Genomic DNA, 22,307 nt, shown 5'->3' with positions numbered 1-22,307 from the left:
CTTCAATTAAATTTCCTTTCATTTATATCTGAATTCAATTTTTTTTTTTTTTTTCATACAGTGTTGTATTTTATTATGCTGGTTATTACCTTGGTACCGAAACCTGCATTTTGGTCATGAAATTGGCGTTTGCTGTTCTTATCTGCTGTGCTTTGTGGCCTTCCTCAATACAACTCATTTAAATTAATGCTTAGAATAATAGAGCTGGGAGGGATATGTTTTTCTTGTCCAAGCCTTTCATTTTATAGAAAGGAGGCTAATGCATAGATGGGTTAAAGGACACGGCCAAAGGCTCATTGAGGAAGAATGAAGGCCAAAGTCTATGTTGCCTGAGTTGTAGTCAGGTGCTCTGTTGCCTCCTCACAATGCTGCCTGATAATACGGTGCGGTAGCTGCATTGGATATAACCTGTGTGCGTTATAATGTGAACTCCCTTCTTTCCCCCTTTCATTTTGTCAGTTTTAGTCCTTAATCTGTTATCTTACAAATAAGGTATTATACCCTAGTCTCACATTACAACTGAATCCTTTTTCCAGAAAGGATAAGAAACATTTAGTTAGAGTATTTACTCTGTGTAATGGTCTATGTGTTTGGACTTGTACAAGAAAATTAAGCATAAGGCACAGTGTATTTATTATCAGGTTGGCTCTGGGAACATGACTTAACTTCCCTGTGCTTTAGTTTCCTTGTCTGTAAAATTAGGATAGTAGTGGTCCTTCACAATATTGTTTTTGAGAATTAAATGAGTTACTATGTAAATTGTTTAGAATAGTGCCTGGCACATAGTCCCAGTGGAAAGCATCAGTTATCAACATGGGAGAGTTTTCCATTTCACTTCACCTTCCCTTGGGACTTCTTGGCAGCCCAGTTATATGATTTTCATTTAGTCTCATTTAGGGGGCTTTACTTTGTCGATGTTTTTCTGAGGAACAATGGGCCTTTTTTTTTTTTTTTCTTTCATATTTTTTGTTTTTCTTTCACTATAGTACTGGATATTTATTTAAGAAAGGACCTATAGAATGTTAAAACTTTAATTGACTGTAGTTTTATTCTTTTTAAGGATTTGGAATGCCCTGACAGATAATTATGGGAATGTCATGCCTGTGGACTGGAAGTCATCCCATACCAGGACCTTGCATTTGCTCACTCTGAACCTCTCAGAAAAAGGGGTAAGCTAGGAATTGAATCAGTAATTTTTTCCATTCCTGATTCTGGTAATGAAACTAAAAAGGAGCATTTCTAATTAGCCAAAATTCATGAGTTGCCTTTTAGTTCCAAGCTTGTAGCAATAGAACTGGCCCTCTATTGCTAGAATCTGCTTGCTAGGTCATTCCTCCAATTCTTCCCCAGAACACACTCCCTTTTGTATGTTTAGCTAAATTTTCATCACCTATGTGTGAGCACCAATCATCAGCATTTTTTCCCCCCATCTTGCACCATTTTGATATGCTGAGAACACTCAGTGAGAATCATAGCCTTTGGTTGAATGTACAATCATGTGCCACTCAATGATGGAGATACATTCTCAAATGCATTGTGAGATTTTCTTGTCATGTGAACATTATAGAGCATACTTACACAAACCTAGGAGGTATAGCCTGCTACACACGTGGGCTGTATGGTATGGCCTGTTTACAGTAAACACGAGATGCACAAGGCATAATATGGCATGCTGATTTACAGCAAACATTTTTTTATAAGTAGAAAGAATACTCTCTAAAATAAAGATAAAAAGTATACTATAGTAAATACATAAACCAGCATTGCCATTGCTTATTATTGTAATCAGGTGTTACGTGCTGTACTGTGCATAGTTGTATGTGCTATACTTTTATAGGACTGGCAGCCCAGTTGGTTTGTTTACACCAGCATCACCACAGACGCCCGAGTAATGCAATGTGCTGTGATGTCCCTAGGCGATAGGAGTTTTTCGGCTACATTATCTCATGGGACCACTGTGGTATATGTGATTAAGTGCTGACCCAATGTTGTTACGTGGCACATGACTGTATTGAGGGTACAGGAATATCAACCGATGTTACTTTTTGGTGAATTTAATGACTTGCTGGACACAACATTTTGCCCAAAGACTGTATTCATGTGAATATTGCGGAACCTTTAAAAGACATTTCAGTCCTTGGCTTTTAAATGTGTTCTTGGCTGGCTGTCGGGGGCTGCTGTGTTTGACTTGGTATAGTGAAGGGGCGATGCCTTGACTGAGAAAAATGCGCACAGGGGATAGGACAGCAAGGGGAACAGAATAGGGAAGAGACTTGCTTTTAAGTGGAAAACGGCATTGTTGTTTAAAGCTGATGAGAAACGTAGCCAAATTATGTCAGTTTCAGCGCCTGCCTGTTTAAGTTCCTCATCAAATAACGGTGTAAACCCATGCCAGATCTTTTGGCATGCTCTATATTTATTTCATTAGTGTATTTGCGTAATTACTGGGCGTTTAATGCAGTAGGCCTATAAATATTTTAAATAGCATTGTTAATGTTTTGTGAAAATGGTTTTCTTAAATATGTGGTGCAGAAAAGACTGGTGCCTTTATTTTCTAGTAAAATAGAGACGTCTGACTGTATTTCCCAGTAGCCTAGTAGACACAGAATTCTTACTGTTTGTTCTAATTATTAACCCCATTAAGCTGTTTTGCAGACTGACCTGACATACACATGATGAAAAGGAATGCAACAAAATACCTCATGCTGTGTCTTTTGTTTATTTAGATGCTAGCTATCACTTTGAACTTCGCTCAAGTTTCCCTTCCTCTCTGAAGCTTCCTATGACTGTTTTAGCCTTTGCTGATCTCATGGAATTATACAATTTTAGAGTTGGAAGGCACTTTAAAAGGACACTTAATCCAGCCTCTCACTTGGGGGGAATCCCCATCTACAGCAGGTCTGACTGATGGTAATTTGGCCATGGCCTAAATCATGTGCAGAAGGAAAACGCACTCCTCTCTGTAGGAGTCAGTTATACTTGGGGTGTGAAAACCTCACAGAATTTATATGTCCCATAGAATTTAGCCCCATTGTCTCCTGGGTTTGAGTCCCCACAGCACTCTGTCCATGTCTCAAACCATTACTGTGTTCTCTTATTAACCATATGTTTCTGGGTCTGTCAGTAGATTGTGATTTCCTGGTAGGTGTCTTTGTATTTGTCTCGTTAGTAACTACCTCTGTGCCTGGCTTGTAGTCAGTACTAAGACAGTGTTTGTTTACCTTCTGGAAGCATTCTTTGGATTATCCCAGTTGCAAAGCAGGGTCTGTAGGAAATCGTTTTGACGAAGGGAGAAGAAACCTGACGGGTCTTTAAGGCATCTAGTGCAGTCCACATTCTTCCATGGGCCTGTCTCGTTTCCACTGGAGGCAGCTCCATTTTCACGGAGGGAAACTGCACCACCAGCTCTGTTTCTAACCCTGGCACTGGAAGAAGTGGTGTTCGGAATGCTTGGCAACGAGAAGGCACATTGATGCCGAATGGGAGAGTGAATAATGATACTCGTGACAGCCAAGGTTCGTTTTCAAAGCCTGGAAAGGATTCCAGCCCTTAACTTATGCCATCTCTGTGTGGAATGGGCTTGGCTCCCTCTGTGGAATGATGATCTGGGATCATTATTTCTGTTGTCATAGAAATTTATTCTTATGTCTTACTGGTATCACTCATGTGTTTTGACAATAGCTGTAAACCTCTCCTAAGTCCAGTTCCTTTCTTGATCATGCTTTTATATAGAATGCTTCTAAGTCACTTGCCTTAGGAACATGTCCTATACCATCTCCCTCCACCTACCATGAGCATTTTTTCGAGGACTTCTACTTTGTTTATGCATCTTCATATCTTCAAGAGTAGAAATGGTAAGATAATAACATCTTCCTTAGGAGTAACTTTGAAGTTAAAACTTATTTGTCTGTAGGGGGCAACTTGTCTGTGAGGGGAAAAATAAAACAGAATTCTGGTCTTTAAGTTACAATGTAGAAGAGTGATTGGGGGGGTGTTGAAATTTAAGGATCCATGAAGTTAACGTTAGGTCTGCTCCATATCACCCATACGCCGTTATGGTCATATTGTGGAATTTGCCATCTCTGCTTCTTCAGTCTTGAAATCAAACATCTTCTGTCATCAAGATCCTAATCTCTTCACCTTTCTTCGTTCTTATTAAAAGCATAACTATCATAGTTTAAAAAGTATACAAGAACTATAGGATTTAACATGAAAAACAAGCCTGTGCGCTACTTACCCCGTCTTTGGTTTCTGCTTACCAGAGGCAACCACTTTGAACTACCTCACCTATTTCTTTAACAGATAAACATACTTACATCATTTTACTGGATTTTATTTTTTAATTTTAGACTTTATCCACTTACGTCTACCCAGAGGATGGGGGTTAGCTCTCTCATAGTCCTCCTTCCAATCCCAACACTGTAGCCCTCACAAAAACTTACCTTTCCAATATAGTTTTGTCAAAATATTTGGTTAAATTCATCTTCATCGTCTATATTGACTATTTAAATATTCACAGTTGACCCATTTTACTACATTATGCATAATTTTCACTTGTCATTTTTTTCTTAGAGTAATAATAATTGCCCTTTTGTGATTAATTTAGGTTATTATTAGCTCATTAATTCAGCCTCAACAGAGCCATAAAACTCATTTTGGTAATTGAAATACACTAGGTAATCTATCAGTCTTTGCCTTGCCTCTTTCTTTCTGTTCCTGGGTGCTTTTCTTGATGTCCTCGGCAGTTAACAGTTCTAACCTGAACGGGTTACTCTCTAGTTTAGCTCACAGCCATTATTCTGGGATCCTCACTGTCATTATGAGGATTCCCTTCACTTCTCTCTTGTATTAGATCCCATGTCTTCCTTTGGGGTTTTCCTCCTGGTTTCAATGAAACATTCTGTAGTAGCTTTCTGAGAAGGATACTTGAGAGGTAAATGTTTTGAGAACTTGAATGTTTGAAAATGTCTTTATTCAAAGCCCTCACCTAATCGTTAGTTTAGCTAGGATTCTAGGGTGGAATTAATTGAAATGAGGAAATTATCAATATATTGATTGTTTTCCAGCTTCTGTTGTTGCTGTTGAGAATTCAAGTGACATTTTGATTCCTGGTCCTTTTAATGTGATGGTTTTTTCTCTCTGGAAGCTTTTGGGTTGTTTTTCTTGCACAGTGTTCTGAAATTTCACGACGATATGCGGAAGGCCGTGGCCAGGCCTTCCTAGGCTGATGGTGTCCCGAGAGACAGAGTGAGGGGATGTGCATCACTGTGGTACTACGTGGGGCTGCAGGACGTGGCAGCAGGCAGACTCGAGTGCCGCCGCGGCTCCTCTCCCAGCCTGAAGTTATGCAAGGCACCACGCCAGTGTTCCTCTGCGTGTCTCGCCCCATTTCTTCCTCTGTGACCTGTGTTCACCGTTAAACCTCCCAAGATCCTGTAGGAGGAAGTAGGGATCTCTTAATACTCAGTTGTAGCCTCAATTTTATGTTTATCCTCTGCATTGATAAATAAAATAATTTTTCCAGCCAAAATACAATTTTAAGATTACATACTATCTAATAGTAATACATGGCTACTTCCTACATAGTTCATTGCTGCCCCTTGTTCTTTGGGAACTCAGTGTGTGCTACTTCTTCCTGAGGAATCAAGTTCTAATTATGGTTCTTCCATCATCTGAGTAATCATGTCACATCACCTAGATGATAGATGACCACTTGTGCATTTTAATCTGCTGAGTTTTCCAGGTAAGGTTTTTACAATGAGTATTAGTACTACACTGTACTAGTTGCTATAATCCCCTACACCTTCCTAACAAACACCTACCCCTGTATTTTTGTACTTATCAGTCAACTTTTTAGCACTCTTCCCAAGGAAAAAACAGCCAAGTGTGTATCTGTAGGGGATGCTTGCAGCCCATTAGCAATTTAGTTTTTATTCTTTATGCCTCTCATTTCTTCTGTTGGAGATGAATAGTAAAGCATTTCACTTTACAGAGCAACGGTAATCATTCCTCTTTGGAGGGAGCGTTCTCAGCTGATGCTTCCCTCAAAGACACTTTGACTTTGTTGTGATCAGAAGGTCCTGCTTGTAATAGTGGATTATTTTGTTTTTAGGTAAGTGACAGCTTGTTCTTTGATACATCAGACGAGGAGGAGTTGAGAGAACAGCTGGATATGCATTCAATCATCGTCTCCTGCGTTAATGACGAGCCCCTCTTCACTGCAGATCAGGTACAAGGGAGAAATCCATCAGCCACGGGGAAGGGGAACTTGAGCTGAAAAATGATTTCTTACTGTGGCACTGCGCGGTTGGTTGTTGGAGTTGGCTTGTTTTTCCGATACTTTCTGCTTATGTAGGCCTCACAGTTGGCTCCTCCATTGAGAGAAGAAAGGATGTAACCTGAAGCAAGTGGGATTATGCTAGTTGGAAAGATTTTCCAACAAAGGCAGTTTTCTAAGATAAGCATTATTAGAACAATACAGCGAGTTGTTCAGGGAGTATTGCTTGCACTGAAATCAGAAAAAATACCGTGACTTTTCTTACTTCTTTAGATTTAGCCAGACATGGGCAGTCTATACTATATTTGTATAGAAATCACCTAGCTTCTCTCCAATCGTGCAAAAATCGTTAGCGCTTACTAGATGTACATACTGTATACTCCAGGAAGAAGTGAGCATTATTCCTGTGGAGTGCTCTGATAATGTCTGCCCTGTATTCATTCAAAACCAGTTGAATCAGCTTTCTCATTTTCTGAATATTCTTCCCACTTCTGTTGTGTTGTCAGAATGGGATGCAAGAACTTCTTCCTGAAATAAAACGTTCATGGCTACTTGGACTGTGACTTTTACCACACTGTATTTTTAGGCTGGAAAGACAAGGTCAGTAAAGAGAGATATTGTGTTTAGGTTGGGAGGAGAACATTTAAAAATGTGTCATATTTGAGCTTGAATTGTTCTAGGCCTGGGAGGGCGAGGTGCTTATGAAGCAAGCTAACAGCTTAGAAGACCAGATGGGGATGAGCGAGATATTCCAGGGAAACGTGGGACCCTCAGTAAAAGGCCTGGGTACCATAAGCTATTCCTGCTTTTATGGCTTAGAGAAACGATTGCATAGCCTCTATCAAGTGCCTCATTTTACTGTTCTTCAAGGTGTATTTTGGGGAAATCTTACTGATGGACATAATCCCTACATCCTTCAGGTTTACTTCTGTTCTTCCTTGTAAGTGTTACATGTTAAGCTTGCTGATTCACATTGTGTTTTTTCTAATAGTTTTGTTTTTTTAACTCTTATGTCTGTTTTTCTAACTACTGTGTAATTTTTCTGATTTTCCTAAATTTTCTGAGTTCTATATCCTCAACTTTTGGAATCTGGAACAGGACAAGGGGCTGTTGTAAAATTTGAGCAACTTTGCCTGTGACAGTAGGTCATTGTTTAAATTCAGGCAGATATAGTTCTGAGATTTTCCTGCTTATGTGCAGCTTTTGTTTCTCTTTAAGCATCCATATTTTGAGTAATTTTTGAATAGCCCTTCATCTAACATTGAATTAATATGTGAAATTTTTTTCTGCTGTTAAAATTTTGCTGCCATAGAGGTAATTTCTTGCTTTATATATAACTTTTTAAATGTTGTTGTCTTTTCTAAATTTTCTGTCCTTTTGTTTAACTATAACTATGATCTGGTTCTGGCATGTCTGAAGTAAATTATACATGTGTTTGTAGCACCGTTTCTTAGACGTTGTGAGATCTGATAGGGCCTTCTACGTCATGATGGACATATTGAGTCATATTCTATTTAAGTTTGTACTTAGTATATTGTACATTTTTTTGGATAAACTGTGTTCACTCTTACAACTGAATTTTGGCCATTCAGAGCACATACTCCTGCACACTATCGATTAATGGAGAATTGAGTGTGCTTCTACTCTGGTTGCCTCCTGAGTGCTGTGTTTCAGATGGATCATTTTCCATGTAGATGTGATTAACAGTGGCATGTATATTTTGGAAGGTTATTGAAGAAATTGAAGAAATGATGCAGGAGTCACCCGACCCGGAAGATGATGAAACGCCCACACAGTCAGATCGGCTTTCCATGCTTTCCCAGGAAATTCAAACTCTTAAGAGGTCTAGTACAAGCAGTTATGAAGAGAGTAAGAAACCCTACTTAAATCATTGCTCTTTGTGCCTTTTTGTATACTTTTAACATACAGTGTGCCTATTACCAGAAATCTTTGATTCTTCCTGGCTGGGTTTCATGCCCTTCCCCGCCCTCCAGTGATACTCGGGCGTATTTTGATCAGGGACTATGTCATGTTCACCTCTGGCCCTTGGTTAGTCAGCTCGGACTGCTGTAACAAAGTGCCACAGGCTGGGTGGCTCCAACAGCAGACATTTGTCTCCACAGTCCAGATGCTAGAAGTCTGCCGTCCAGGTTTCAGCAGGGTTGGTTCCTTCTGCAGCCTCTCTCCTTGGCTTGCAGATGGCTGTCTTCTTTCTGTCACACAGACTTCCCTCTGTGTGCATCTGTGTCCTCATCTCATTTGATGAGGGCATCTGCCACACTGGGTCAGGGCCACCCTCGTGGCCTTATTTTAACTTAGGACCCTGCTTCAAAACAGTCACATTCTGAGGTACCAGAGGGTAGGACTTCCGTGATGTCCTGTCTCTCACGTGAAGGGAAGTGCTGAGAAAAAACTGAATTGGGTTCCAGTGAATATTCTTCCTTTTCATCTTCACAGTACTCACTAAAACTCACACAGCGGGCCTATGTGATTAAATATGCATTCAGTTTAATTCTTTCAAATGAACTTCTCTCTTCAGAAGTGTGCCAAAACCCTGTTAAATTGCTCATGATTTCTTGTCAGCAGGTAGTCTCTGTACTGTCTGCTTTTCCCTGTGTTTGGGTTTTTCTTTGTACAATTTTTAAAGACTTGACTGAAGTATTATTCATGGGATGATTCATTTAGACAAAATTGTTATACAGTACGTTTCTTCTCCACCATTCGAGAAGTAACTTTGCCTGCCCATCTCCACTTAGACCTGCCCACCAGAAGTTTTAGGATTCTGAGAAGATCACAAACAAGTTAATTGCTTAGAATATGGTTTTACTCTTTGGCATGAGACACCCTGTTGTACACCCTTGGAACATTTTTGCCTTAGTATCTGCTCTGCTTTGCTTTTGGTCATAGGAGTGAAAAGGCTCTCAGTATCTGAGTTAAATGAACTCCTGGAAGAAATTGAGACTGCCATTAAGGAATACTCTGAAGAGCTGGTACAGCAGTTGGCCTTGCGAGATGAACTGGAGTTTGAAAAGGAAGTGAAAAACAGCTTTATTTCTGTTCTCATTGACGTGCAAAACAAACAGAAAGAGCACAAAGAAACAGCCAAGAAAAAAAAGAAACTCAAGAATGGCAGTTCTCTGAACGGGAAGAACGATAGAAGTCATATGCCAGGCACAGTAAGTGATGTTTTGCAGGAGGCATGGCCCATTGGAAACGGTTTCCATGGTAACCCCAGCACTCCTGCCAGCAGCCGCAGGCTGGCGTACGCAGGCTGGCGTATGTGTGCAGGGGTGGCTCCTGCTCACCAGGGTGCGAAGGGGATTCTGTGCAAGGATACCGCTGTGCTCAGCTCCTCCAGGGAGGTGTTTTCATGGTGACAGCGTGATGGTTATCGGGATAATTCAATACTGACATGTTCTAGGAGGGAAGTAAGGGGGAGGAGGACGCAGAATGAAAAAGGAGGATGTTTCAAGGGAAAAAAAAGCTTTAGGAGTGACCATTTTAATACATCAAAATGCTAATACTGCTTATTTATGTTTGGCTGGTGGGCTTATTAAGGTATTATTTTTCTTATTTTTGCTTATTTCAATGAGTTATATAATAAAAATTACAAAGGGATGTGTTGAGAGGTAGCCACACTATGCTGAACCTAAAAGCACAGATTGATCTGTAAACAGCTTCGTCCTGATTTCCCAGTGAAGGTAGAATGTAAAGATGTCAGAGGCAGTTATGTGACATCAGCCATCTGGCTTAGTGCTTGACAGACCAGAGTATTACTGACTGGTGAAAACAAGCTTAGAATATTTGAGTCTTTGACTCTACATACAAAGTTGTTTGTTTTCTGCTTTTTCATTTTTCTTAAGTGGTCCTATGATTAAAATTTACCATAAACATTAACTTTTAATTATGAGATGCATTCCCTTATGGATCTTACAGTCTTTCATTTTGCTTTGATCAGCTGAGACCGTGTGTATTGCCACATTCATTTTGTATGAAAGAATGTTAGTTTTATTTTTAGAGTATAATTTAGACAAAGGGATCCATTTTTCTAAAGGGCATATACTTTTTATAGTTTATGGTATGGATAACATGGCAATATAAATATAAAGCACCATAAACTAGCTGTAATGATTTACAATAATATAAATTCTGTCTTTAAGTTTTGATGTGTTGTTCTTAAAGAAAACTTATCAGAGAAATAGATCTCATTGACCACATGCTGATGGAATCCAGGAAGGAGAATGTGGGCTGGGTTGCCGGGCCACCAGTGAGCTGTTAATACAAACAAAAAGAATCTTACCATTTATAGCCTCTTCATTGTGCTGTGCTTGGCCTGTGAGTAAATGTGTGTCTTCTTAGTGTGATGTCTATTTGTACGTATAAAGGATATAGCTCGTAAACTGACTTTGAAAAACTTCTCATCTGTGTAGCACAAAGTATTTTCAACAAATGGCAATATAGATTGAATAGGTGTTTAGTCACTTCTAGTGACCACGCCGGAGGAAAAGACACTTAAAAAACAAAAGAAAACATTTATTTCAATATGCAGTCCTGGAAAGTTTGCTTTAAAATACCAGGGAGAATATCTTATATCTCTTGTTTTAAAAAAATTGCACCCTATAAATCTCCCAGTTATACAAGTGTGATTACATGAAATGTTTAGTTAAAATGTCATAGCATGGTTGGTAATTTCTGCTTGTCTACTTTTAGAGATTACATGTAAATCCTCCATTTATTGGTATTAACACTTGGCTTCAGAAAATAAATTTATCCCTAAAGAGGTTTAAAGGCGTCTTTTGGTAACTCCTACATAGAAAGAGTTAGAGTGAATTCATTGTGTAATTTTACATGGCATTTATATTGAGAAATGGCAAGGTAGCATGTAGGTCTTACTCGAACCTTTATTAGTCTTGAAATAGATTCATGATGACAGTAAATTTTTGTTTTTTTTACAATATTTGGACTTGTGAAGGTGGCCTCTTGAATCCTGGTTTATTTGTGTCAAAAGCTTTAATCAGTGGTGTTGCTAAGATTGTGGTACTTGTTCCTTCTAGCTTTCTCAAGCCTAAAATGCTGGAGAAAAACTGTCCCCTCTGTGGTAAAAGGAGACTGAAACCTATGATTCTGAAAGTAGTGGCACGTGGTTCAAAGATGTCACCTTCCCAGACGTTTTATGTAAATGCAGTGTTGGCAAGGCTTGATCTCTGTGTCTCGGTCGTCATTGGTGATACTAACGTCTGAAAACTGGTGACCTTTTTAAAGATATATATTATCTGGTTTCTAATAGCATCCGGTACCCTTTTCTTTCTCCTTAGATAGTTTTTGTTTCATTAGCAGGACTTGGATTTTTTCCTTCAGTGTGGAATAGTTTCCTTCCATTTTCCCTTACACACATTTCATTGAAACAAAACATCAGGTTGTAGTTGGTATAACACTATCCAGAATTGTTAGCTTGTTCTCTTTGCTATAAAGATAAGTGTAATGAAATATCTGGGTGGGAATAGAGCAGAGTTAAACTTTTTAGGTGTTAATTTTGGAGACATGTTTTGTTTTAAACATTTCCTGCAGCGAAAAGCCTGGGGACTTAGGGTTGCTATTTAGAGCATTAGAACATTTCTTTAGGGACATGCAAATACTATTAGATAGGGAAGAAAATATTGAGTCTCACATAAGAGCAAAATGAAGTTCTATTGATTTGTTTTAATTTTTAAAATAATATGCTATATGTTGGGTAAGCTAAACAATAGTCATTCATTCAGCAGGTGCTTGCTAAGTGTCTTCCTTGTGCCAGGTGTGCTGTAGGTGCTGTGCTGAATGAAATCGACCAAGCCCATGTCTCCTGGAGGTTCCATTCTAAGGAGGGTGACAGGGTGGTCACCGTGTCACTACTCCTTCTGACTGGCAAGGCATGCTGTCCTATCCTTTGGCAACTCTCCCTTTGGAAGGGAGGTTGGAGGAGTAGGTCTTCTCTTGAAAAATGACACCCAGGAGAGCAGAAAACTGTGTATCTCCCTTGTCTTGTTTTATTCAGCATTTGGAAGAGCAGAGGGGTGGGAAGGGGGCAGGAGGGGGCAGAGACTGGAATGATCAGAGGGCATCGTCTGTTCATCAGCGGGCACTTCTCTGAGCTGGCTGTGCTGGTGCGGGCATTGGTGCTTCTGTGCAGGCCACTGCCTTTTTGTGAAGTGGCCCTCCTTGCCTGCTTTCTGTCTGCTTGGATTTTTTTTAACTCATCCTTCAAAAATCAGGGTCAAGTGTTGTCTTCCTTTCTTAGACTCTTCCCCAAGGCTCCTCCTCTAATGTGGAATTCCCTGCTCGCCCCTTAACTATTTCTGCTGGCACTGTTGTACCGTAGTGCAATGGTTTGTTTCCGTGTCTTCCCGAAAATACGCTCCCTAAGGGTAGGAAATGTCACTTTCTTTTCTTGATATCCTTAGGTCCAACATTAGGAACCTAATATATTTCTGTTGAAAAATGCACAAAAGAAATATAAACTCGCAAATCCGTATTTCAATCTTGGATCTTTCTGCTAGGTGCCAAACCCGTGGAGGCCGACTAGAATATTAAGAGCTTTGGGTTAAGAGCTGTATTTGAATCCTTCTTCTGCCACTGGGTACATACTCCCTTGAGTTTCAGAAGAATTTAATGAAATAATATGTGTAAGACTAGCATATATCCTGAGTAATTGCTAATTATTATATGTCCAACTACCCATTAGACAGTTCTCCCTGAATATGTTGTAGGAATCTGAAATTTATCAAACCAGAGCTATCATTTTCCTAAAGTTGACTTTATTTCTTTTACATATATATATATATATATATATATATATATATATATATATATTTTTTTTTTTTTTTTTTTTTTGGTGGGGGTGGATTTAGTGAAACAACACTGTTCATTCACTGAAACAAGTGGAATTTTTAAGGTCAAAGCATATGTCGTTTTAAAAGGTTTAAAATAACCAGCTTCCCACATTGTTCTGTAGGAATGTAACCCAGTACCAGCATGAGTACGTGGCCATTTCTCCATACCTCCAGCCAGCAGTGGATATTATTACCTTTTAATATATTCTGATCCAATACATTGCAAACCATGGTTTTTATCTGCTGACTGTTTGGGTTCTTTTGTGAGTTATCTATTATGTCACATTTGAGATGTTTTTCATATTTGTGAGGGTGCATCTACTTCTGATGTCACAGTACCATACTTTGCTGTAACCGTTGGCTTAAAGCTGTCCTTGGAAAGAGGACAGGTTTCCCCAAGGACCATACACATTGTTTCCCCAGCACCTCACTTCAGTTTTGCTGCTTTGGTCATCACTTAATGCATGTTTGTTGAATTGAAACTTCACTGTGAAGAAGATGGAATCCCAGAAGGTTTGGATTTGTAGTATTTGAATTATTGTTGTTCTATCAGGGATTTTCTTCTTTTCCGGTCTTCTGTTTACATCAAATAGATTTCACAGGCCTTTGTATTTCATTGGCAGGTCACATGAGTACAAGCTGAAGTACATCAGTTATGTTTTAATTTAGTGGTGGTTGTCACCTTGAGTTATCTGAAGTTACAAAGACATTGGTGTACACCTGCTTAGCATCATACCTTAGTAAGCTTATATGGATGAAAATGGACATACTTCCTCCTTTAGAAGTCAGTAGTTTTTTAAATTAAATGTCATGTCTCATGTAAGTTTGCTTAATTCTACGTTTAGGGTTGAGAAGATGAGACTCTGTAATATCTTTTCTGTTTGCCATAATCACATTGCACTTTCAAGAGGAAGTTCTACTCTGTTGCTTTCACCACCAGCAAAAGTGTATAATTGCTACAGTCTAATCTGAAGTCTGTTCTGAAATTTTCTGGGATATCAACAGTCAGCAACTCAGTTATAAAAAGAACCCCATTACTCTTAATTTATTGCTTTTTGAGGGTTGGGGAGATAACTGCTTAACGATGGGAGAGAGCTTGGGCTTGGGTGGCAGATACTCTTTCTGTATATATTTTTCTTTCCTAGATATAATTCTCCACCTGTCTTTATGACTCACTTAGCTCACATCATGACTAATAGTCAATCTTATTTTGTTTCTCTTCTGCATTCAGAATGTCCAAATAATAGTTTTTCATTTAATCTTGACCAAAGCTTATTTAAGATAAGAGAAATTTATTTTTTATTTAGACAGCTACTATTAGCTCATTCTGAAGTTATTCTAATTTATGCTAGCTCTAAGCCTGAAGGAACTGTTTTGACACAACTACTTGAATTTGTGGCTTTAGTTTAAAAAAAAAAAGCAAAAAAACATAGATCTGGCTCCTGCTTCCTTTTCTTTAATTTTAAATTTAAAAAGTTCACATTTGCTAAGATGATTTAGACCTGGGATTGGCAAGGCAAACGACTGGCCGTCTGCCTGTATTATAAGTAAAGTTTCATTGCGACACAGCCGTGGCGATTTACTTACATACCGTCTGTGGCTGCTTTAGGGTTTAAAGGACAGAGTAAACCTAAAGTATTTTCGATCTGGCCCTTTATAGGAAAAGCTTGCCAGTCCCTGAGTTAGACTAAAAATATTTAAAAATTAGAAGGAAAAAAAAGATGTGAACTCCATTTGGGTTTGTCTAGATAAAAAGATCACTATATTGTGACTAACATCTATTATAAAATGTAGCCTTGTTCCTTTCCTCAGGGCCCTGTCCAGCAGCCTGAGTGGTACCCGCAGATGGTGATGCCTTGGCTGGTCCATGTCCAAGCTACTTGCTGCCCAGCACCAGACTTCTCTTGTATGTGTCAGATTTCCGGTAGCTAAGAGAAGAGAACCAGCAGGTAGACCAGTCATCTCCAGATCTGGAAACAAACAAAAATAAAAATAAAATATTGGCAGTCCCTGGCTACACTTTATTTATTACACATCGTGATAAAGGTGGTTTAAAGAAAAGAGAGGAGAAGTAAGGAAAGGGGCTGATTCTGCTGCCCCCGCCCCTTTTCTAAGTAGTTGAGCTTGAGAGGATCAGGTCTTCTCTGTGCACATACTTGAATGTAAATATTACCATATTGTCAGCAGTAATTTGTTGGTGATAACTGATATTACTGTGCATTTTTCTTTATTGCACAGAGCATTTCTAAAAATTAGTGTTAATGCTATAAATGGAAGATCATGGTAGGGTGGAGAGAGGCTTGGATGTGTCATGTTTATGAATTAATAATCCACACCTATGAATTGTGAAGTATTTTAGATGTGGAACAAATTTATTTTATGAAAGAGAGTATTGTTTAGAGAAATACATATCCAGTTTTTGATATATTATCATTATCTATTGTTTGTATTTTGCAATGGTCATGACCCAGCAGTTAATGTAGTAAAATCAGGAGTCTATTCTTGATTCCTTTATGTCTTGGAGAGTTTTGTTAATTGTTAATGTAATACAAGTTCATGTAAAAACCATAGTGTACCAGAAAATTGTACTATTATATATACTTAAGAGTATCCATAAATATCAGGAAGAAATTTATAAATTTCCAAGATTATTTTACTCTAGTTTTAGTGGCTCTGAAATTTTTGGCCATACTTAATTTAATTACCATATTAATATTAAATTATATAAAAATGTAAAAAGATCTTTAAATACAAAAATATATTATTTGATAATATTCCACTTAACTCCTAACTTTGAAAACCTTCACATTACATCTTTCTTCTCTGAGACTGAACTTATAAAATAGTAGTTTAATACTCAAGACATTTTTAAGTATTTATCTGCTTTGGTATAATTTATATTTTCTTAAATCTGATTTTTTTGAAAAATTTATTTTTTGTAGAATTTGTATTTATAACTGCTTTATAATTCACATTAAAATTATTTGAATTAAAGATGTGTTAAAATAAGTAAAATCAATTTTTACATCTTAAGTAATATCTTAATAATTATTTGACTATATTGGTAATTTCTTTTGCAGTTAACTATTGCTCTCAATTCTGTTTTCTCATGTTTTTATTTTGATAATTTTAATTTGTTTAAAATTAAAACTGCTTTATAAGTTAATTTGGAAAATCATGTCATTCAAACTACTGAAAATGATATGATTTATAAGGAATAATTATATTTGAATTTCACTTCATTTTGGAATTTGTGAGTATAAAGTATATTAATAGAATCAGAGCATAGGTTAGATGACAAGCTTTTCTTAACTGCTTTTCCTAACCTTTTTTCTGATATTGAGCTTTGATACTGAAATTTTTAAAAGACTTCCTGGCTAGTTAGCGATCTGTAGTAGCTGGTGTCAGATGAGGCTGAAAGTTCGGTAGCAGAAATAGTCTGACTTTCCCAGCCTCCTCGTTAGTTTTGCTTTTCTTTGTTCGGATCCTGCTTTCTGTGGAATTGGTTGACCTGGTGAATATGCTGGCTGTAGAGTGGTATGTTTAGGACTCTAGAAAAGAATTAACAAATTAGTACACTACATCTAATTCTCATTGCTTTTCAGTTTATGTAGTGTGTTCTAGCTGTATTCTTTTTATTCTTAAGAATGACCTTGAATTACCTAAAAATGTTACTTGTTTTCTGTTTAAGCTTCTTTGGCTGATTTCTCTACTTAGTCACAGGCAGTAGTGTCCGGTCTTCATGTTATCTTCCGTTTTTAAGCCGGAGACTGTAATCAGGAGGTTAATGTTTCTCAGTTGCCATTTCATTTCTTTGAGTAGAACTTGAAATACTGTTTTTGCTGTCCTGGAGAAAGGTAGAAAGGTAGAAAGGTGTGGTTACTTCTCCATGGGAGTTTTGTCCCAAATGTTAGTCTAGTCTTTTTAAAGGAATACAGCCCAGACACTTTTTTGAATACTTATATTTGCAGAACACTTTGCTAAAGTGCTTCCCATGGATAATCTCGTTGAATCCTCAAAACAACCCTACAAAATAGATATTATTATTATGATGGCTATTTCATACATGAGTTATTAGAAGCTCAATAGCAGTGTTAGATCACAAAAGCAGTATGCATTGGAGGCAGGACGCGCACAGCTGTCCGGCGCGAGGAACCCCCGACACCCCACACTTTCCGCTTCTGAGTTGTGCAGCCTGTTGTGGACGGGCGTGGAGGTCTCGGCTTATGTCATTGTGTTCGCTCAGATTTTTATAGATTTTAAAAAAGTCTTTGCTCCTGGTTTAGTCTGAGAAAAGTTTCTAGAGAAAGGCTGATTGTGAGACTTCTAGCACAGACTCACGCCAGGGGAGGAAATGGTCGTGAGACAATTGTGAGTATTCCCAGGATTGAAGCCCGGTGCTTAGAAGGCCCTGTCCCTGTCCTTACCCTGTCACTTTGGCACTGGTCCTCGGTGAGGGGGACAATAATGCAATTACTGTACTGCTGAATCATTTTCCTGCTTATAAATGGGTTATATCAGCAATCCCACTCTGGGATAGATGACAAGATAATTTGGGGCTTACAGATTCTTCACCAGCTCTTCACTTTGAATTGGACCATTTGGATTTGTGACCTCGAATTGGAATGGTAGATGGAATGGAGGCAGGATTAGGTGTTCTGGCACACTTTTATTGCAGTTGCTGACTTTAATTAAGCCATAGCAGATCTTTATTTAGTGTCGCTCATTTCATTGAGCATTCCCGACCCCGAGACTCAGGTCTGTCTGTGCTTCGACACATCTGTGGCACTTTTCTCCTTCTGTTCTCCCTCCTCCCTCCTTTGCTCTCTCTCCCTACTCATAAAATTTAAACATAGAGAAGAAAGTCTTCCCTCTGGTCCAGTTAAGATCCATAAGCACCTAATAATTCCGCATCTGCTCCCAAGGTTGTAAATGTAGCTTTTCTAAATGAGGCAAAGGTTACTAAAAAGTAAATTTAATCTGTCTCTGAGGTTTCATGTTGCCTTCCCAAGGGTGTATTGTTTTTGGAATTTATAGGGCAGTTGTAAAGCAGGAGCCATTGTGTGCTCTTCAGGGTTCTTTACCTAGTTCCTCCTTGTCCCACCCCTCGTCTTTCCCATCCTGGATTCTTCTCATTCACCGATCTTCTGCTTGCTGCTCTTTGCTATCCTAGGGGTTTTATGTTGCTTAGTCCCGCTGTTGTTTCACAAACCACGCCAGCAATTTATTTTATCTTACGTTATTAACCTCATGCTGACTTCCTAGATCAGGTTCTTCAGTGGACTTTTTCACAAGTCCGTTGTTTACATCTTTGACAAATAACTTTATATCTTGTCATCTTTCTTCTGTTCACCCTCAGATTATTTTTGCCTTTTAGCTATTTAAAAAGAAATTTCTCTCCTGCAAGATGGCAAGAGGCCTCATGAGATGATGACCGCAGGCTCTAAGACTCTCAGGCGCTGGACCTCTGGGGTCACAGCTGTGGCCTAGCGCACCTTCACAGGTGCCTGCTCTGACCCAGGTGCCGCGCCAGTCACTGGGATGGAGAGAGAATAAGACCCAGTCTTTCTCCTTCCTCAAAATGCACTCGCTCCTCATAAAAACATGAAGCCTTTGGAGTAGATATCTCTGAATATCATCTAGCCGTGGAGTCTGTCGCTCCAGGGCACTTCCGTGGGACCTCTCCGTCCTGCACTGTTATGTGCGTGTATGCTTTTGATTTGTCTTCTTAAAAAATAAAGTATCTTGGTTGAATTAATTCATAGATTCATAGAATTTATAAATAAGACCTTTAATAATGATGTCATTTTAATCTATTTTACCAGTGAGGGAACAGCCCTTGGTAGGATCAGGGACTGCTGTCATGTCACACAGTGAGTGGCAAAGCTGAGAGAGAAACCAGATCTCTGATTTCTAGTGTGACATTTTTCTATCCAAGTTGACTGTTGAAAAATTTTTTGATTCCAAATTCGTTTGACTAAGGTGTGATTCCTGGTTGCATATAGAAATATGGAAACATTTCACTGGCATGGGTAGTAATGGCTGAGGAATGTTTCAGCTTAAGCCAGCGATTATCGATCAGAGGCCTTCTCCGTGCTGAGGACAGGAGTGGAAAAGAAGTAGCGGACATCGTTTCTAGCCTTAGAGATTCTGAGAGTTATATTGAGTAAAAAATAATTGTAACTAATAAAATTTTCCTTGTTCATTCTCTGCTGTTTTCTGTAGACCTTGTGCCTCATCTCACTTTGAAAACATATGGTGATTATCTTTCCTTTCACTACTGTCACACATATAGTGATCTTTAGTTCTGTGCCAGGCATGGGTGTTCAGGATGCAGAGTGAGTCCCAGCCTCCAGGGTGTGTTGCACCATTCACGGCACTTGATGCCATGGTTTGCCCCCCACCAGACTGTGTCTGGAAGCGTTTGTCGTTGTCACAGTCACAGCGGGGTGGGGTGGGGGACAGTGCCACTGGCTGGAGATGCCATTTCACACCCTGCAGGGCACGGGACTGCCCCCCACAACAGGGAACGATATACCCAAAATGCCAGAGGTGGCCAGGTGTACTAACCTAGGTATAGTGTGGAAATCGTTATGGTGAAAACGATGGCCATGCTTTCAGTGCCTTTTATGCCTGGCACTGTCCTGTGGTAGATGTGTGTAATATTGCTGTTGCCTCTAGTTTGGTTTAGGAGTCTGGGGAGGCTGAGCTGAATCCTGAGGACAAGAAGTATGGGCAGTTACCTGGAGGTGACAGTTAGGGACAAGTGGGGAACTGCAGGCTGTTAATTATGACTAGAAGTTGAAAGAGAAAGCTAAAAGAAGAGAGAGGAAGTCAAGGAGAGGGCGCAAGTAGCAAACTGGACCCAGAAAGTGGATGACTTTGTATGCCACGCGATGGCATTGGGTTTTTATTTAGAGGCTGTAGGAAAGCAAAAAGAGGTTTTAAGTGGGTTGTTATGTGTTCAGATTGGGCTTTTGGAAAGGTAACTTCAGCGTTTCGAAGAGAACTAACTGGAGGGAGACAGCCAGGAAGGAGGAGTTGATTCGGAGGCTGTGGCAGTCTGCAGGTAAGAAATGAGCCGAGGAAACGTCAGTGCGGACGAGACAGTGGCTGCATTTCCGAGATATTAAGGTGCTTGACCAGGCTGGTGCAGGACCAGGGAAGGGAGGAGTTCAGGTCAGGTCACTGACCTTTGACATGGCAAGTACAGATGGACACACGTGTACCCCTTCTCCCAAGGCAGCCAGGCAGGTCCCATCAACCCTGCCTGCATCCAGCCTCAGGCCACCGTCTCCGCGGCTGGCTGTGCCTCCCATCAGCTCTGGCTGCGGCCCCCCACGGTGCAGAGGCCCGGCCTTCCCCTGCCAGCACATCCAGCACAGAGATGGGGAGCGGACAGGGCTGCTGCAACAGACAGCTGGTGGGGGGGGGGGGACGACGGGAAGTGCTCAGCAGCTGCCCTTCCACAGCCCGCTGCAGAACGCAGGGCCCCTGGGCGCTGGCCTCGGAGGGAACCCCTGGGCGGCCTCCTGCGGCTTGGCTGCCTCGGGTTTTGTCGTCTGGCAGGATCTCTTTTGTCCATTGTCCTTCCTAGCTCATCTGGGGGGCTGTGTAATTCATGTTTCGGCTCAGATGTCACCTCCTCAGGGAACTTGCCGCTGACCTCCTGGTACAAAGCAGACATCCAGTTTTTAATTGCCTTGTAGCTGTCGGCAGGACACCCGTTATCTGCGGTTTTCCAGTTCATTTGCTTGTACTGTCTCTGCCCCTCTTATTCTGGAATGTCAGCTCCTGAGAGTGGGAGGGGTCTTGGTTGATGTGTTTACTTTGAATCCTTAATACCTGCAATAATATCTGGCTAACTATATTTTTTTTTGCAAGAACAAGTAAATGAATGAGAGATATAAAATGCTGAAGGAGGAACAGGTTTCTTATTTTTTACTTTTGTTTGATTTTTGGTGGGGAGAGGAGGGTGAATTTCGTTTTGGATATACATTTTAGTATTATTTAATACAGGTGTCCAATAAGCCATTAAACATAAAAGTCACAATAATTACTATAAAGACCGCTAACGTTTACTGAGCCTTTCCAATAGGCCAGCCTCTGTTCTTAGCCTTTTACTGATGTTAGTAAAGTGGAACTGAAAATCGTTGGAGGCAAAAGTTGACACTACCGAGTGGGAACATTCAGAGTGTCCAGGAGAAAAGAAGTAGGTGCAAAATCCTGGGGACACCAGTATATGAGAGGCAAGCACAGAAAGAGGCATGTGTCAGCAGAAGCAACCAGGGACACAGGGCTGGGGACGCGGGGAGAGTGTGGTGTCCAGGAATCCAGGGAGCAGCTGCGAGGAGGGGAGCTCACTGGATGCCTCAGATGTGAAAAGTGTCTGTGGACCTCAGCATCAAAGGAATGACACCTGGGAAGAGCTGTTTCGGGAATCCCCGGGGAAAGGAATGAGGTCAAGGGTTCGAGAATTTACAGGTGCCCTAGGGAAAAGAGCCAGTAGAGAAGGGAAGAGTTTGAAAATGTAGCAAAGACAGAAAATGGTTACGGCATGATTCCTGGGGAGGTGGGAGTTGATGGCAGCTGGAGCTGTCTGATTTTCTCGTTCTGTCTTTTTCCCCAGTGGAGCAGGAGGCAGGAGAACCCTGCCGGCTGCCACGCTACAGTTCTTGCCTGGTCAGGACGCCGCGGGGCCTGCTTGGTCTCGGCTGCTGTCAGTCATGGGGGCAGAGGTTCCTTTACTTAACTTCTTTCGCTGGGATCAGTTGTTAGTTTTGTATTTTGCAAGTTACTGGGGCTTCACTTAATTGCACTTCTCATTTATTTCCACTAAGTCTGGAGTGCTGGTTGCATGAAAGTCATTTTTCAGAGTAGTCAGGCTACCTGTCATTGAAATGGCTCAGTAACATAATAAATGCACATTCAGTAGAGAAACCTAAGTTATAACTTAGAAATTGAAGAATTTGCATCAGCCTTACATTTTCTTCCGAAACAGAAATTAGGTTTCCAACTGGCAAAGTAAAAAGTAAAGATAGTGTTTCTACAATGTGCTATTCAAATATAAAGTATACTTTAGTTTCTTGACACATGGATTCTAAAATTTTTCATATTGCTTGACATTTTCTGAGTTTCTATCTGGTTTTAATTTACCCATAGAT

The 22,307-nt window shown here is 40.0% G+C and overlaps 1 protein-coding gene across 2 annotated transcripts in view; it reads left to right on the top strand.

Moving 5' to 3' along the window:
- FEZ2 (fasciculation and elongation protein zeta 2) overlaps window positions 1-22,307 on the top strand; it is a 35,996-nt gene that overhangs the window by 3,201 nt on the left and 10,488 nt on the right. For both annotated transcript variants that reach the window (XM_090281147.1, XM_090281146.1), the window contains exons 2-5: window positions 1,061-1,169; window positions 6,113-6,229; window positions 8,005-8,146; window positions 9,185-9,453. In XM_090281147.1, the coding sequence (XP_090137273.1) occupies window positions 1,061-1,169; window positions 6,113-6,229; window positions 8,005-8,146; window positions 9,185-9,453 (637 nt within the window). The remainder of the gene's footprint in view (window positions 1-1,060; window positions 1,170-6,112; window positions 6,230-8,004; window positions 8,147-9,184; window positions 9,454-22,307) is intronic.

This window comes from Furipterus horrens, unplaced genomic scaffold (assembly GCF_987537825.1).
Source record: "Furipterus horrens unplaced genomic scaffold, mFurHor1.1.pri manual_scaffold_6, whole genome shotgun sequence".
Classification (NCBI taxonomy): Eukaryota; Metazoa; Chordata; class Mammalia; order Chiroptera; family Furipteridae; genus Furipterus; species Furipterus horrens.
Note: the sequence above shows the minus strand (reverse complement) of the source record. Positions and strands in the feature narration are given on the sequence as shown.